General features: G+C 42.0%; 1 protein-coding gene across 9 annotated transcripts in view; it reads left to right on the top strand.

Annotated features, from left to right (window-relative positions):
• Window positions 1–17462, top strand: part of MCTP2 (multiple C2 and transmembrane domain containing 2) — a 247840-nt gene that overhangs the window by 125664 nt on the left and 104714 nt on the right. For all 9 annotated transcript variants that reach the window (XM_086711463.1, XM_086711462.1, XM_086711460.1 and 6 more), the window contains 2 exons: window positions 1757–1943; window positions 4546–4639. In XM_086711463.1, coding sequence (XP_086567589.1) covers window positions 1757–1943; window positions 4546–4639 — 281 coding nt within the window. The remainder of the gene's footprint in view (window positions 1–1756; window positions 1944–4545; window positions 4640–17462) is intronic.

Below are 17462 nucleotides of genomic sequence, written 5' to 3'. Positions count from 1 at the left end.
AAAAAAAACAACAATGTAAAATAATGCTTTGCAAAGTACTCCTAAGCAGATGTGCAACTACTACATTGGTTAAAAATTTGTGGGTAGTTTTGTAGAAAAGGCTTCGTTATAAAGCACTTGACATTTCTTTCCTTCCAAGCCAAATTAATTCTCCATTTACATACTTGCTTATGAAAGACAAATATTTAGTAACCCCCATTTTCACGGTAGCAAACTTGAAAAGGTTCTTTATTGCCACAAAAAAAAGTTTTGATTCAGAGCAGAGAGGATTATTTAAAAAGACATTTTTCTCTAATGTGTCTCTGGTAGATACACTTGAATTTATTACATGCAAAAGCTCTAATTGCCATCCCTTCTCAAAACTGGAATCGCGTTTGGAAATTAGGAAATAAATTACCCACACCTATTTAATTTTAGGTACGTATCAGTATTAACATATATATTTTATTCTGTAGTAAGACCTGGTATAGAATTTTAATATTACTGGTATTTTTCTCTTTACTTGGGAAGAGATTGCAAGGTTTCCAATTTATGAAACCGGCGCTCATTATATATCATGTGGCTCAAAATTGTCATTGCTTTATGTGTTGGGTAAGTTTACCTATTTCGAACCATCTGCAAACATGCAAAGTCCATTCAAGATTTAGGGTAAGAATCAATCGATTTATCGTTGTGCCACGTTGTGAGAGGCAGGGATTCCTTTATACAGTCTTGAATATTCATCTCACTCAATAACTATGGAGGGAAAATGAGAATTAACACACACGGGCGCGCACACACGTATTAGAAGTGGGAACTACCACTGCGTACCCTTCCTCCCTCGACTCGACCCTACCTTTTTCATCCACCTGTGCGTGAACAAAGCAGGTGTGGTCCAGCCAAACCCAGAGTTGTCAGTGTTAAAGCAAATAAATGGCTTAGCACCTCAGCCCTCCTTTTTGGTGTTTGTTTCTGTATATAAATGTGTTTGAGGTTTCCAGCATCCCCAGAACATTGGCTGTTGAGAGACGGAAAACATGCAATTCATAGCAGATGGGTGAAGCCTTTTCCTGGCAGTGTTGCCGAAATGGGATCAGTCAACAGCATTTCATGCTCCATTTGTCCAAGAGCAGTCCACCTGGGGAAACCCTGTGGAACCGTGCCTATTAGGAAAACACCTTAACACGTTGCTTTAAATAAAAACTCACCAGTTGGCATTTCTCGGGAAGCAAATAGTTTCTCCAGTGAGCCCTCTGCCACTTTCACTTCTTTGGTCTTTTCTCCTTTTTTTTCAACCGCGACCATTTATTTTCTTTGCTGGCGAAAGACGCGACGCAGAGAAGCCGTCTAGAGCCCTCCCCCGCAATGCTTGACCTTGGAACTTTTTTCTGCCTACTTCTTGAGCTCATTGTCTTCCGGCAGACCTCATGTGGCATAGCTCTGCCTCTTTTTTTCACCTGCCATCCCCTCTGTGTTGCCTTCTCTTTGGTTTCATTACGTCTCCCCCCCCACTTTGGTTTCATTACGTCTCCCCCCCCCCCGCCCCCCTTAATCTTAGGGTGTGTGCACCCCCCCGCCCCCCTTAATCTTAGGGTGTGTTAGGCTGGGAGTGAGAATTATGAGCCAGGGAGCCCCTGTGACCTTCACCGCTCAAGAAACGCATGGCGAGAGGGAGTGGGGTTTGGGGGATGATGAAATAAAGATCGGGTGCTTTGGGGGGCCAGCAGCGGCCAGGAGGTAATCCCTTTTCGTTCTCTGGTTCCTACAACTTTTCCAGGTGCAAAGTGGATATCGCAGCGCTGCCTCTGAAGCAAGCCAACTGCTTGGAGCTGCCCCTGGAGAGCTGCCTGGGGGCCCTCCTGATGTTGATCACGCTCACTCCCTGTGCTGGCGTCTCCGTCTCTGATCTGTGCGTGTGCCCCTTAGCAGACCCCAGCGAGAGAAAGCAGATTGCCCAGCGATATGTGAGTGCTCTGCCTCGCCACCCCGCTGCTCCCCACCACCTCCGCTTTGGAGTTGAAACAAAGTCTATGAATTAAGAAAAAAAATGCATGAAAAGAGATCTTTGTCCACAGTTTAATGGCATGTCTCATAAAACAAGACATCAGATCGAGAGGTTAATGCATTAGCGAGAAGGTGAAAGTCGATTAGGCTTTGCTGTTTTGAAAGCCGAAAATGGTGTTTTGAATTTTCAGCGTTCAGAAACTCTTCGGAGAACGTTGAAATCCACAAGGAGGCAAACTTGTTTAGCATGCCTGCATATGTAAAAACGAATTTTAATAGAAGTTCACAGAGATAGCCTTTTTTTTTTTTTTCTTTTTTCAACCAGCCATCAGGTTGGCTATGTTACACCCACCTTTCCAGAACCTCTGAGAATCGAGTGAGAAACTGCTTCTGTCTCATAAAGCAACGCAAAGCCCCGGACAGGCACAGAATGGTGTTCTGTATTACCCTGGATAATAATGGCAGTGTGTGATTTTTGCCTGAGTAGTTGCAATGCGCTTACAAGTCCACTCAGCATTTTTAAATCCAATGGCTTCGTTGCTCTTCATTTATTTTCTGTACTCGGGCTTTCTAGGTGTCCTTATTTGCATTCTGTTTTTATCCCGTCTTCTTTGTAAATCAATACGTTTATCTTATGGCCGCACACGAAAGGCACGTTTTAGAAGAACAACACGAAAATGAAGCAAAGAAGAATCCCTATTTAATGGGAATATTATTCTCAGCGTTAACTGTAGGGCCTCCAAAATCCTTCACTGTGAGGTGTATTGATTAATTGAATAATTCTTTACCTTCGGGGAGTACAAAGCCCAACCACACATCTTATTGTCAACGCGGACTTTGTGCCAGGTTGGCCTGTTCTAGAGGCGTTTCTACAAAATCCACTATTAATATTCTTTGATGGCTTCAGTCAAGCGTATGAAAATTTGATGATAAAACTTCAAACTTTCCCCTGGACTTTCCCGTGGAGAAATTACCAAACTTACCAAATTCACGAGGAGGGTCATGTATTTATAAAGTGATTTTAAGTAAGATCATCCTGGCTGCTTTGAATAATGCCCCAGGGTTTGAGGAGTACTAATGGAAAATGGGCTTTAAGAGGCTCATCCAAATAGAAATTTTTTTTTGTGTTTTCAGCTAAAGATCTGGGCAGCGTGTTAGAGGGAAAGAAGGCCATGTCAAAAACACAAGTTCCAGACTTCTTGAGTTTTAGCTTGTGAGACTAGATCATACTGAAGGCATTTTCACATTTAAACAGTAAAAGTATTTATTTCAAATGTTTTCATTTAGATTAAAATATTTTAAACTAGCTTAAAAACTGCAGGTTTTGTTTTGTTTTTTGGGTTTTTGTGTTTTTTTTTTTTTTTCTTTAGGTTGGAAATACACAGCAGAAACAGCTTTCAAAAGTGTGTAGAAATGATGCATAGTAAGTTAGGCACACCTGAACTATTATTAAGTTATTGTTATTCTATCCTGAAATGTCTAAATAACAAGGATTTTACTATCCTCCCATAAATCCCCAAGGCCTGCTTATCACAGGTTTTTAGCAAATGATACAATAATAGCGGAAATATTATATCCAAAAGTTTTAAAGCAGCATCTTTTCAGCAACTGTTTTCTGGAGGCATGCAGAGATACTTTATCCGCTTATCTCTTTCATGCACCATTTCGGAGGGATGCCGTGTACAGAGATACCGAAATATTGCTATCCATGCAATATACATAAGTCTTTTTTTTTTAGTTTTTTTAAACGTTTATTCATTTTTGAGAGACAGAGAGACAGAGCATGAGTAGGGGAGGGGCAGAGGGAGAGGGAGACACAGAATCCGAAGCGGGCTCCAGGTTCTGAGCTGTCAGCAGAGCCCGACACGGGGCTTGAACTCACGGACCGTGAGATCATGACCTGAGCCAAAGTCGGAAGCTTAACTGACTGAGCCCCCCAGGCCCCCCTGCGATATGCATAATTCTTAAGGATTTTCAGGATGTACACTCAAGCATTGGCTCATGCAAACTGAAAAATAAAATAGGTGTGAACACAGGGTGATACTACATGCTCAGTGTTTAATTTAATGAGGTGGCTAAAACGTGAACCAGAAAACGCACTCTCTTTCCATCCCAGCTCTCTTTCCAGTAGTAATAATTATCTGCGAAGGGTCCAAGTTGGGTCCTCTGGTATCCATAAATTTTGTACTAACGAGGTCAGAATAATGTTGCCTTTTCGAGTGATTTAAAACTTTTAATCAAGAGAAAGAAGGGGAAGAAGAGAATGAAAAATGAAAAAAAAAAAAGAGAGATGTACCACATTTTGGGATACCTGTGCCATCAGTGGGGGTGATGTTAAGAGTAGATTGTGTGTGTGTTATAATTGGTTTATTCTGAAGTCCCTTTTAATCGGTTGCTATGAATGCCTACCTGCCCCATTGACATAATGCACTTTGGAACTTTTCTAAGCTTTGCACGAGAAAGGTGATGATAAATCTAGAATGTACTTCTGTAGGACTTGATGGCATTAAATAGTATACTAGAAAGTCATTCTCATGCATAATCTACTTTGCTCCCCCTTAGTGCTTACAGAATTCCCTGAAAGATATGAAGGACGTCGGCATTTTACAAGTGAAGGTCTTAAAGGCAGTAGATCTCTTAGCAGCGGATTTTTCAGGTATAAACATTTTGAATTCATTTTCATTTTTGTTTATTTCCTGCTTTGAAGTGATCCGATGACAAAGCAAAATGTCTTCATGGGGCGCCTGGGTGGCTCAGTTGGTTAAGCGTCCGACTGCGGCTCAGGTCATGATCTCCTGGTCTCGGGAGTTCAGGCCCCGCGTCGGGCTCTGTGATGAGAGCTCAGAGCCCGGAGCCTGCTTCGGATTCTGTGTCTCCGTCTCTGCCCCTCCCCCACTCATGCTGTCTATCTCTCATCAATAAATCAACTTAAAAACTAAAGAAGAAAATAATAATAAAACTAAATGTCTTCATGAGCGAAAGCGTATACACACAGCCATTATGCTCTTTTGTATATTAAGGAGGGCACTTGCTGTGATGAGCACTGAGTGTTGTATGGAAGGGATGAATCACGGGATTCTACTCCTGAAATCAAGGTAACACTCTGCAGTCCCTAACTAGACCTTAAATAAAACATTTGAAAACAAACAAAAAACCCAAATAGAGTGATAGAAGAACAAAAAAAAGATGCATTTAAGCAGTTTTTTTTCCACTTAACCTTTTTCACAAAATAGTTTTTTTTTTAAATAATTGTCTTTCTTTAAAAAAAATTTTTTTTTAATGTTTATTTTTGAGACAGAGGGAGACAGAGCGCACGTGGGGGAGGGGCAGAGAGAGAGGGAGACACAGAATCTGAAACAGGCTCCAGGCCTCTGAGCTGTCAGCACAGAGCCCGACGCGGGGCTCGAACTCACGAACAGTGAGATCATGACCGGAGCCGAAGTCGGATGCTTAATCGACTGAGCCACCCAGGCACCCCTCAAATAATTTTCTTATGGTTAGGTAACATACCAGTCCATTTATTTGGCTTTCAAATATTTTCGTGGATGATTAGTGCCATTGCTTTATTTATTAAGTTTCTGAGAAATTTTGACTAGAGTACCTCAGAAGACAGATCCGACCCCCTGCCTTCACTCCTTGCCGTGCTCTGTTCTGGAAGCATTTCGTCCTTCCCAATGTAAGAGGATGTGGTGGTTGGTAAACTTAAACCTGGATGTGCGTCCAGCTGGTGCTTCTCAGAAACAGTGGCCAAAGTCTCGGCCATGGGACCACGTTGCAGTTGACGTGGTCTTATACGCAATTTCTCTTGGTACTTCTTGAACTTGAACTTTTAACTTTTTTTTTTAATGTTTGTTTATATTTGAGAGCAAGAGAGAGAGAGACAGAGCATGAGCAGGGGAGGGGCAGAGAGAGAGGGAGACACAGAACCTAAAACAGGCTCCGGGCTCCAAGCTGTCAGCACAGAGCCCGACATGGGGCCTGAACTCACAGATCATGACCTGAGCTGAAGTCAGGCACCCAACTGACTGAGCCACCCAGGTGCCCCACGAACTTGAACTTTTAGACAGAGATAGAGCAGACATGCTTTGTGCTGAGTTATGCTGGACTATGAGGAGAGTAATCCAGACATTCCAATGTCTGATCGGAGGGAGACTCTCCTCTGATTGCCAAATTAACCCATTGTGCTAGCAGTTGAGACACGATATGGCAAGTGCTATTTACCAAGAAAATTGATAAATACAAAGAATATTTTACAGCATGGTTTTCTGCGTGGACAAGGTATTGAAGGACCCATTCATCTCCTATTTTTAGAATGTGGTCTACTCTCTTCTACACAGAAAGTTCTATGTGACAGTCGCCTCTGAACTTTTGAGACTGAGGGTGAGGAAGATCCAACTTTGGAAAAAAGAATTTTTATTTTATTTTATTTTATTTTATTTTATTTTATTTTATTTTATTTTATTTTATTATTTTTAACATTTATTTATTTTTGAGAGAGAGACAGAGCACGAGCATGGGAGGGGCAGAGAGGGGGCAGACAGAGGATCTGAAGCAGGCTCCAGACTCCAAGCTGTCAGCACAGAGCCCTATGCGGGGCTCGAACTCACGAGCTGTGAGATCATGACCTGAGCCAGCTGCCCCAGAAAAAAATAATTTTAACTTTAAGCACTGTATATTACAAAAATGATGGAAAATATAAACGTAGTTGTTTTTTGTAAGGGACTTCTCCTTCCCCTCCCTCAAAAAATGAACCAATAGAAATTATTGCTGTATAAGCCACAGGAAATAAGGTGATGTTGATCTTAAGGAAATACCCCGTGAGAAGATCCAAAAATGGTATTTTGGCCAATATGAATTAAAGAATTTGGGGGGTTAAAGATGAAATATTCAAATGACTACTTCGAACGTTCATTAATTTAGTTGCAAATGTTTATAGTCTCATAATTGATTTAGAAATTTTCCTTTCTTAAGAAAGTTTAAATAAAAAACCTTTTTTTTAATTTTTTAAAAAAAATTTCATGTTTACTTATTATTAAGAGACAGAGAGAGACAGAGCATGAGTATGGGAGAGGCAGAGAGAGGGGGAGACACAGAATCCGAAGCAGGCTCCAGGCTCCGAGCTGTCAGCACAGAGCCTGATGTGGGGCTCGAACTCACGAGCCATGAGGTCGTGACCTGAGCTGAAGTCCTACACTTAACCGAGCCACCCAGGCACCTCTATTTTTTTTTTTTTTAAATTAATGTTTGTTTATATTTGAGAGAGAGAGACAGAGACAGAGACAGAGCACAAGCGGGGGAGGGACAGAGAGAGAGGAGACACAGAGTCCAAAGCAGGCTCCAGGCTCTGAGCCGTCAGCACAGAGCCTGACGTGAGAGTTCAGACTCATGCACTGTGAGATCATGACCTGAGCCGAAGTCGGATGCTTAACCAACTGAGCCATCCAGGCGCCCCAAACTTTCCTTTCTTTAAAACTTTTCCAGTTTATGAAAACACTTAATTCACCCATTTCACATGTGCCTTTGACATTAGTCGTTTAATGATCACTACAGCACATTTAGAGCATCCACTAGTTTTCTGGAGCCGATTATTTTCCCTTCAGTCTGAATGTTTCAAGATAGTACTTTCTGAATCTATGATTGCTGATGTCTCAGGAAATGTTGTTGCAAACACAAGAACTCATTCGTGCCTTAGAACAATATTTTCAGAAATTCTGTCTGTAGTTGCATGTTTTTGAATCTGTAGGAACTAACTGCAATGCATTAAAAGTTTTTCTTTAAAAAAAAAGGTTTTTTTTTAAAGTCTTGTTTACAACTACAGCCGTATGTGGAAACACATTTTTAAAACCTCCTTTATTTCACCCGTCCTGACAGGTACCCTTTTTGCATCCCCCCAAACTAGTATTTATGGAGGTGTTTCAAGTCAATGTTGCTTTTCCAAACAGTATTTTGACTGTTAAAGTGAATAAGAGAGGAACGTAAAAAAAAAAAAAAAAAAAAAAAAGGCCAGGAGACAAAGCAAAACTCTCTCTTCAGAAGAATAATTTTGGGGGGAAATGTTGTCATTTTGTCATTTTCTTTATAGTCAAGATTCTCGTAGATAGTTTTGGAGTGGCTGAAGACAAGTACCAGAAGATTCCAGTCACAAAAAGCGGTGGTTACAAATCCAGTCATGCTGTGTGGTTTGACTAAATGCCCTGATGTTTCACTGTCTGTATTATTTATGGGAAAATTATCACTCGGAATTGAAGCAAAAGTTCCTTGTCATTAGCTAAACATGTCTTTAGACCATATTGATCTTTATTTTTAGAACCAAATTTCACAGTCTGTGTTCTTTATTGGCTGGCAGGCTCCTGTGTGAATCCTCTGGTCTATTCTCAACCAGGATATTGCTTTAGGGCAACAAAGTGGACCTAATGCAGAGAGTTGTAAAGCAAATTTTCTATATGAAGAAAAGAAATGGATTCAGACTGCAGGCAGGTAGCAATAGCGATGTCATTAATACCTGCAAGAGGTTAGCGTCTGTATCATATGGTGGGGACTCACACATTATCTGTTATTATTGTTACCAATTCAATTGCTATGCGGTGAAAAACGCTGTCTGCTGGTGAATCAGAAGAGGTATGTATACCCAAGATTGTCAGTACCAGAAACATTTAAGAAATAAGTAACCAATTATACCCCACGCCCAGCCTTTTCCAGCCTGCTGTACTTTATAAAATGAGCAGTTCTATGGCAGTGGCTCCGGAAACAAAGCATTCACTCCTGCAAATAAAAAAAGAAATGTATTTACTCTGAATAACCAGGGGCGTTCTCAGAGAATGGTCATCATTTTAGACAGTACAAAAGGGAACTTTCTTACCTTCCTACTTCTGTTTCCTACTTTTTGATCATTCTTTTTTTCTTACAAACAATACTGAATAACCACAATAACGGATGCTTTAAGTTTGTTTTACAGAAGATTCCGGGAGAACATCGATAAAGCTAACGTTCAGGGAGAGATCTTGGTAGTACTGTGTATGGAGGTTATTGTTAAGAGTCCGCAGAGTACAGAGTACATGTCCTAGAAGGGCGATGAAGGCACTTGGTAAGCCTTCTTGTCAACGGTTTGCCCATTTGGAAGTGATCTCTGTCTTAGCAAGGAGGACTTCAAAAAAGAAAATACTAACCGCGCATTGCCACTGCGGTCAAAGTATGATACTCTCTCTTAGTGGTTATTGGTGTTATGATTATCTAATCATAAAAAAATACAGCCTAATATAATTATAGAGTCATGAGAAGAAATTAAACTTTGGAGACATTAAATCCCCATTACTTTGCTAATATTTTAGAACATTGAAATAGTAGATGTATATATGATATACATAATATATATATATATACTTTATATACACTTTGTATATATACGTATATGTATATACATATGTGTGTATACTATCTACACACAAGCCTAATCACTAAAGTGAATTTCTTTCCAAATGAGAAGTAAAAATGTGCTTTTTAAATGAAGAAAAAAAGCGTACCTTTCCAAATGTGTTAGAAGATATTAATAATGTAAATTTACATATATCACCAGTATTATGATATTTACAAAAGATAAAGGCTTCAGTGCTCTAATGTATAAAAAAGATATTTATTAGTTTTGAATTCATGCATTCTTTTATAAATATGCCATTCTGTTGTGTGATGGAACCGATTCAACGCTCATATGTTTGAATTTATAGGTAGCTTGGTATTTTTTTTTTTTTATGTCTGGCATTTGTTTGTATATAAGTGAGACGACGCTTAAAAAATCCGAAGTAATGTATCTTCTCTTGCATTCGGTCCGTCTAAAATTGGTGAAAGACATTTTAATGTTCTCTACAGCCAATATTAGATGTGGATGGCCATAAGCAGTCATTCTAATAGAAGAGCCTGTCAGATATTTTTATTAAAGAGTTTGTCTCACAAACCCCTTGAGCCCAACGTAACCTAAAATTTTTAAGTAATAGGTTGTCCATTCTGATGCTATTACTTCTGTAGTAAAGCAGGCCATAGCCTTGATTCACGAAACAGATGATAAATTGTACTTTGAGACTCAAGGTGAGGCTAGCTGTCGGTAATGCTTAATGAGACCCACATATGCCACTCACCTGCTGCCAGTCTTAAAACTCAGCTGTTTTGAGAAGAAAGTAACCCACATTCTAATGAAGTGAGAGGAAGATTTTGTTCAGGACAGAGCTGAGAAATGATGTGTGCAACAGGTTCCCTCTATGGTAAAGCCCTCAGAGAGGGCTTTGCCCGGGGCTACATCAGATTCATGAGTTAATACCGTGAGGAAAAAAACAGAGTTTGTATCACGAAGGATAATAATGTAGGCGACAGACAAATAGAAAAATTGTTAAAGAACTGAATCTTTTCTCATCAGGTTTGTATTTCGGTACAAACGACAATGCTTAACCTACCTATTGAGAGAGCAACCACTGAAAAGTGGGAAACTGTTTACTATATGTTCAGCACACATCGGGAGGATTGTTCTGGAGAGCCTTATAATTGATAGACTATGGTGGGAAACCTGCTAGATTTTAACATTAAGGGGTTGCTTCCATGTTTCAGTATTGAAGCCATCATAACTACCATGTACATAAAGAAGGTACCTGCCAAATTCAACACCTAGTCGATGACTCTTCTTTTATATTCTCCGAATCAAGATGTGGGTTTCACACTTCTTCCTTCCTGTTAATTAAGCCTCCTCTTTATTCTTTACAATAATTCTTATATGTTGACATCCTTTCCCCTAGGGAATCTTCTAGCGGTAAGACTGGCTATTGTTCGGTCTCCCTCTGCTTCCTTCTTCTACCCTGTTACCACTGCCAAGGTGCCCCTACCCATTAAGAATTCTGGGCATAAAATGGGGGTTGTAGAAACGTAGGAGAGTTTTCGTTACCTCACCAAGCCAACGGTAGCAAAAGAGCATGCGGAGCAGCGTGGCAAGCCCACCTCCTTGTAGAATGACAACAGTGTAATGGAATACAGATCTCAATATCTCTCCTCTTTGTAGCACAATCCTATCTTAAGTCTTCGCGTTCTTGTCATGGTAATAATCTGTCCGCCATGATGAGAACCTGGGGAGGTATCTATCAAGAGACGACGAAGGAACAAACCGGAAATACCATCTTGGCTCACACCCTAGAGTTACTTGTTCTCCGGGGACTTTTCTTGCATCCTTGCAACTTCTTTGGCACATTTTGCCCTACAAAACCCACCCATCAGAGGCAAAAAAGCTTTCAAATATGTCTGGATCTTCGTGACTTCTTGGCAGTAGGGTTGCCACGTGGACCCTTTCTCTGTTGCCAGTGGTGATAAGACAACTGCCATATATATATATATATTTGTTATTGTGAAGTAGCTTCATTTGATAAATAAGCAGGATAGGGTCCCCAATAGCACCTGATCCAGGAGAACAAAGATACATGTACTTCCCAAATCCCCACCTTCTTTCCAAGGAGCCCAATATAGCTTCCCAGTTGCTTTTAAAACTTGTGTCAACTAAGTCAGCTTGGTGGCGGATCTAGTGACCTTCAAGAACTATTCATTGAGTACCTACTGTACCTCAGACACACCCTTAAGGAACTTGGTGGCTCAGCCTTTCTCAGAGTTGCCTGTAGGGGGCAGCAGGTATCATGGACGTGAACGAGGACTTTGCTCAAAATCTGGGTGGCGTTTCCAGTTCCCAGTGCCATTAGGAGGAGCTCTTGGTCTGTTGTTCCACACACAGGGGTCATCTCTCCTGCCTGGGGTAGAGTTCTCCATTCATTCGGTGAATGAGCCTTAAGAGATTGTGACTCAGGGGTTAAGTCAATCGGTGTTCAATGCAATGACTTATTCGTCACAGATGGAACTCAGTCCCCATTTTTGTACTCTTTATTTTTATGGTAGCTGCTTTCATTCTAATCCATATCTATTATGGTGTAAAACAGACACAGAAATGGAGAACTATTTTAAATCTTGGTTCTACCACATACTGGCCTTAGGTCCCCTTCCCCGCAGATATTTTGAGGGTTAATGAAAACCTACGTGAACGTGCCTGACACGTATTGCATGTTCAATAAATACCATTTCCATTTTTTATTAAATCCATTTGATTAGATTATCGTTGATGTGGAGGATTCCAAAGATTATTGTCTTAATATTTTGTTTATAATTTTCTATCAAATAACATCAGAAATACCAGGATTTCTCATCCCACTTGGCTTTTCAAGGAACACTTCGAGAAATCTAGTTACCGGTCTAAAATGTTTTTTCTTTTTGTTCTGTTTCTGCTGTCTGATAAAAGTAAAGAAAAAAAAAATGTGTCTTCTGGTAGGAAAATACTTAATACTGGTTTAATACTTAAGCCACTTTAGTGCTCGCTTTCACATTCTGATAATCTGAATAATAGTTTTATCAATATAAAATACTTTTGCGGGGCTCATCAGTTTTTTTGTTACGTACAAGAGCGCTATTCTGAAAAACTATTGACCAAAACACTTCATTTAGATCCCACACTGTAGAGTAGAAATATTCCAGCCATATGCTGCAATCATGACTTTTGAGTAGTTCCTATAAATTATTACATTGACTATGAATGTTTTTGATTGTTTTTTTTCTTCAAAACATGACTGCTTGTATCCGAGGAAAAGAGTCTTACAGTTACCGTTCACTGGGAATTTCAAGTCACCTGTCCATTTTCTGGTTTGTTTTCATTGTCTGTTTGAAGTTGTATCCATAGCAATACCTCTCCTCTTAAAGATGCCCTATTTTCAAAGGGACGACTGTAATTGCAATTTCTAAAAGCCTTAACAATAGTGATTGAATGCTTTTAATTTCCTTGAGAACTATTGGATAGCTGGGCTCAAATCAAGACCAACTTTTTAAAAACACATCAAAAACTATATAAATCTGTCTTTGGCTCGCCATCTGCTTTAATAGTCTGCCAAAGAACATGGGACTCTCGTCGGCGCAGTGTTTGGAAGTATGTGTAATATTTAGCAGTGTTTAAATTAGTAGGACCTTGAGAGTGAATGAACTCAGTGCGCTTTTGGCCTGCGAATTAACAAAGGAGTACTTGGATCTTATTAGTTGGGTTCTTAGTAATTAATGAATTTTTTCAGCAAACATACCTGCTCTATGGGAGAGGCTGTGGTAGGCTCTGGGGATGTCTCAGGGAATAGGCATTGACCCTCGCTCCCACGTGAAGCGGCTAATTAAACCAGCAGGATCCACAGTTGATACTTGAACAGTAAGGGGCGGGGGTAGGAGCATTGAGAGTCTATACGGTCAAAATGGGCAAAAATTGGAATTTAACTCTTAATTTTTTAATGTTTGTTTGTTTGTTTATTTTTTGAGAGAGAACATGAAGCAGGGAGGGTCAGAGAGAGAGGGAGACAGGATCTGAAGCAGGCTCTGTGCTGAGAGCAGAGAGCCCAATGTGGGATGGGGTGGCGGGGGGGTGGGGGGGCTTGAACTCCCAAACCGTGGTGAGATCGTGACCTGAGCTGAAGTCGGACGCTTAAGAGACTGAGCCACCCAAGCGTCCCGGCATGTAACTTTTAAGTACTCATAGCCTACTGTTGACCTGAAGCCTTTTTGATAACACAAAGAGCTGAGTAACACATACGTGTATGTTATATGTATTATATACTGTATTTTTCCAATAGAAAATGTTATTAAGAAAACCATGGAAGAGAAAATTCATTTGCAGTATGATATTGTATTATCTATTTAAAAAAAAAAAATCCACAACGTGTGTTGTTCACGGGTCAGTTGTAATGACAGTTGTACTCCTAAGGTCAAGAACAGGATGCCAAGGTTCATTAAAAGGACACCTGCGTGGTGTTCCTGCGATGTTTTAGCAGGGATGTCAGAGATGAGTTAGCACGGCAGAGGTAAAAGGAAAGCATTTTCAAACCAAGGAACAGCATGTTCCAGAGTCTACAGCGTTTTCCCCAGACTTGGAAGAAATCACGTGCCTGGAGGATTTTCAGGGTGCAACAGTGGAAAGGGGGAGATGTTAGGCAAATGGAGTAGACGGTGCTGGTGGGTTTTTTTTTTTTTTTCGAACTTGACTAGTGACAGGGGAATGGAGTCAGAAGAAGGAAAAATTCTTACGTCACGATCTCTTGTATGTTTTCTGTGTTTGTGCTAGAATAGTAGAAACGTGCAAATTTAGTTAAATAACATATCAGCAAAATTGAGTCCTTCTCTTCCTCTGCGGATCTCGCAGCCCTAATATAGACCCGTCTGTGCCATGCTCTGGATGTCCGCAGCAGTGACGTAAGGACGTGGTCACCTGTGTGACTCCACCGAGGCCTTTCTTTGGATTGGAAAAGCTTGCAACCCACTCAGGGAGGCAGGACGTACTTGGAAAGTTAGACCCAGCACCAACAGAGATCAGTGTTTCTTCTTTGAAAACCCCTTTCGGCTCGTAGCACAGTGTTGTTTACGTTGCCGGGATCATAGAGTATTTGTCGGATAAAGGAGCAGGTGCACCATGCAGTGAAGCGTCATAATTTTCAAGTTAATCATCATAGGGGTTGGGGGGAAAGGGGAGGCGCCATGGAGCCTCAGGTGGCAGAGAAAGTTCTATGAAGATGATGCATCTTGAACTAGGTCTTGGAGGTGAGTTGGCCTTCGTGTTTTGGTTAGGACCAAGGGTTGGGAGAGCATTGCAGGGAGAGGTCATTCCACATGCAGAATAGGAAGCATATCCGAGCCCCACATCTCTGTGTGCTGGTCAGGGGTAGGGGGAAAGACACATCAACCTCGATAATAGGGTTTGGGAATAGAGGGTAGATCCGGATGGATCGTGTGGGGTAAATTGTCAGAGAAGAAGTTTTTAAGATGAGCGCTTTGTACAGTATGCAGTGGTAAGGTTTATATGCATATGTTTGGAAACAAGGCGTGAAGGGAGGGTTTATGGCAATTTACTCTGGCATGGCTCTGTGGGCCTCCCCTTCTGAGCCATGATGCTTTACCCTTAACTTCAGGAAGGATCGTCCTCTAGAAACCCTTCCTTCTAATCCTGTCCCTTGTACTGATGAGTCTGTGGTGGCTCCTGGCTGCTAGATGAGAAACAAGAAATGAATTTAAGTGAAAAGTACTAGTCATGGCCTTCAAGGCTTCAAGTTAATCTCTGCATTTATCCACCCACATCTTACATATCCTGATTGCCACCATTTATATTTATTTACTAATATTATTAATTAATATTGTTAACATTTATTTATTATCTGTATCTGTGTGTCTATCTTGTTAATAAATTTAAGGCTGTCATCTGTCTCTCAAGATTAACCTATCCATTTCTTTTTTTTCAATTTTTTTAATGTTTATTTATTTTTGAGAGAGAGAGAGAGAGAGAGAGAGAGAGAGAGAGAGAGAGACAGAGCATGAGTGGGGGAGGGGCAGAGAGAGAGGGAGACACAGAATCCTAAGCAGGCTCCAGGCTCTGAGCTGTCAGCACAGAGCCCGATGTGGGGCTCGAACTCACGAGCCGCAATGTCATGACCTGAGCTGAAGTCAGATGCCTAACCGACTGAGCCACCCAGGCACCCAACCTATGCATTTCTGGCAGCCAAATTAAGCCTCCTCCTAAATGTTGGCTTCAAGATTCACTCCCACTCTGGAGCGCCTGGGTGGCTCAGGTGGTTAAGCATCCGACTCTTGGTTTTGGCTCAGGTCCTGATCTCACAGTCATGAGATCGAGCCCCCGCGTCGGGCTCCGTGCTGAGCGTAGAGGCTGCTTGGAATGCTCTCTCTCCCTTTCTCTCTGCACCCCGCCCCCTGCCCCAACAAATAAATAAACATTTCAAAGGAGATTCATTTCCACTATGAAATCTTTCTGGACTTTGACCAACCACATTAAATTTCTTCGAACTTGCGGTTCCTCTTCTGCACAAATGGCACCAACATTCCGCACCTCTTGATGTGAGGACCGAATGCGGACTTGCCTAAAGCACGGTTATTTGCCCAGAGCGGAAGGAGCCTGGTGGCTCCCTCCATCTAACACCTGCCACCAGGAGCCAGGAAGCCCCCTGCGGCGCTCTGTCCCTGCATCTGGACATTCCTCGCAGGGGATGGCAGGGACTGCGTGCCTTGGGTGTGCCTGCATCAGCCCCGTTCAGTGAAACACAAGACTAAATACGGAACAGGAATGCACAGACGTGGAATGTGAGAAGTGTAAGGAAAATACACAGTCGCAGATCAGAAACCGGACAAGTCTATCTCCTGGCAGGGAGCAGGAGGGAAGCTTTCACGGAAAGGGTGACATTTGCTGAAAAGCAGAGATTATTCTGAGAGTCCCTTAAAGGTAAGGACTTGGCGGTCTCTGGTGCATCGGGGCCTGGTTCCGAAGTGCCAGGAGCAGAGTGGGGGCTTAGTAAATGTCACGTGAACGATGGGACCTCTAAAACACATTTATTACTTGCCGTTCAACTTCCGCACCTGATAGAAAGGTGAAGTTATTTAAATTTTTTTTTTCAACGTTTATTTATTTTTTGGGACAGAGAGAGACAGAGCATGAACGGGGGAGGGGCAGAGAGAGAGGGAGACACAGAATCGGAAACAGGCTCCAGGCTCTGAGCCATCAGCCCAGAGCCCGACGCGGGGCTCGAACTCACGGACCGCGAGATCGTGACCTGGCTGAAGTCGGACGCTTAACCGACTGTGCCACCCAGGCGCCCCAAGGTGAAGTTATTTAAATGAGAACCCCCTGCTTGCCATTCCAGGGCTATAAATGGGTTGCGGAGTGGTGTTGAAGACTTTTGAGCGCAGGGTCCTAGAGGAGTACCATGCAACTGAGTCGCCAGTGGCGGGACCGTGTCGAGGTGACATGTGTCTGGATGTAGAAGAGGTCATCTAGGTGTTCTACCTGTGCAGCCAGGTGGAGCAAAAAGCAAGAAGCGCTGTCGCAAGTGTGTGTAGGTCAGTTTGCCCGGTGTGTGTGCCCAGTGCCATTGGGAGAACATTTGGACGTTTCACGTATTACGGGAGATCACTTTTTTTCTCCCCGATAAATACATCCATGATGGAAATTTCATTGAAAGCCCCCAGATACCCGGAACCGTGTTAGGGAAGGAAAGCAACCCAGAAAGGATAGATGAACTACTCCATAAATGTGTTTATGTCTTTGTTTCTTCTTCCTCCTCTCTGCCTGTTTATACTGTAATATTAACAAATGCAGCGTTTTAATGAGCTTTGACGGAATTACCTTCGGCGGGTTGGTGCGGTATGTTCCTTGGAGACGCATAACTGCAGTTCCCAGTTTCTGGAAGGAAGTCTGTTCCTCATTAGCTGGGACGGCTAAGAGTGTGCTGGCTCAAGAGAGAGGGGGCCACAGCTCCAGCCCACCTGTGCCTGCACAGGACCGGCCGTGTCTCTGCCCTGCTGTGGAGTCACCTCAGGGCTTTCATTAAAAGTGTCAGGTGGTTTCCCTGGAGGGACTGCTGATGCAATGTCATGTGGGT

This window comes from Puma concolor, chromosome B3 (assembly GCF_028749965.1).
Source record: "Puma concolor isolate L17-30 chromosome B3, mPumCon1.1.hap2, whole genome shotgun sequence".
In the NCBI taxonomy this organism is placed as follows: Eukaryota; Metazoa; Chordata; class Mammalia; order Carnivora; family Felidae; genus Puma; species Puma concolor.
This window is presented reverse-complemented; position numbering and strand designations above follow the sequence as displayed.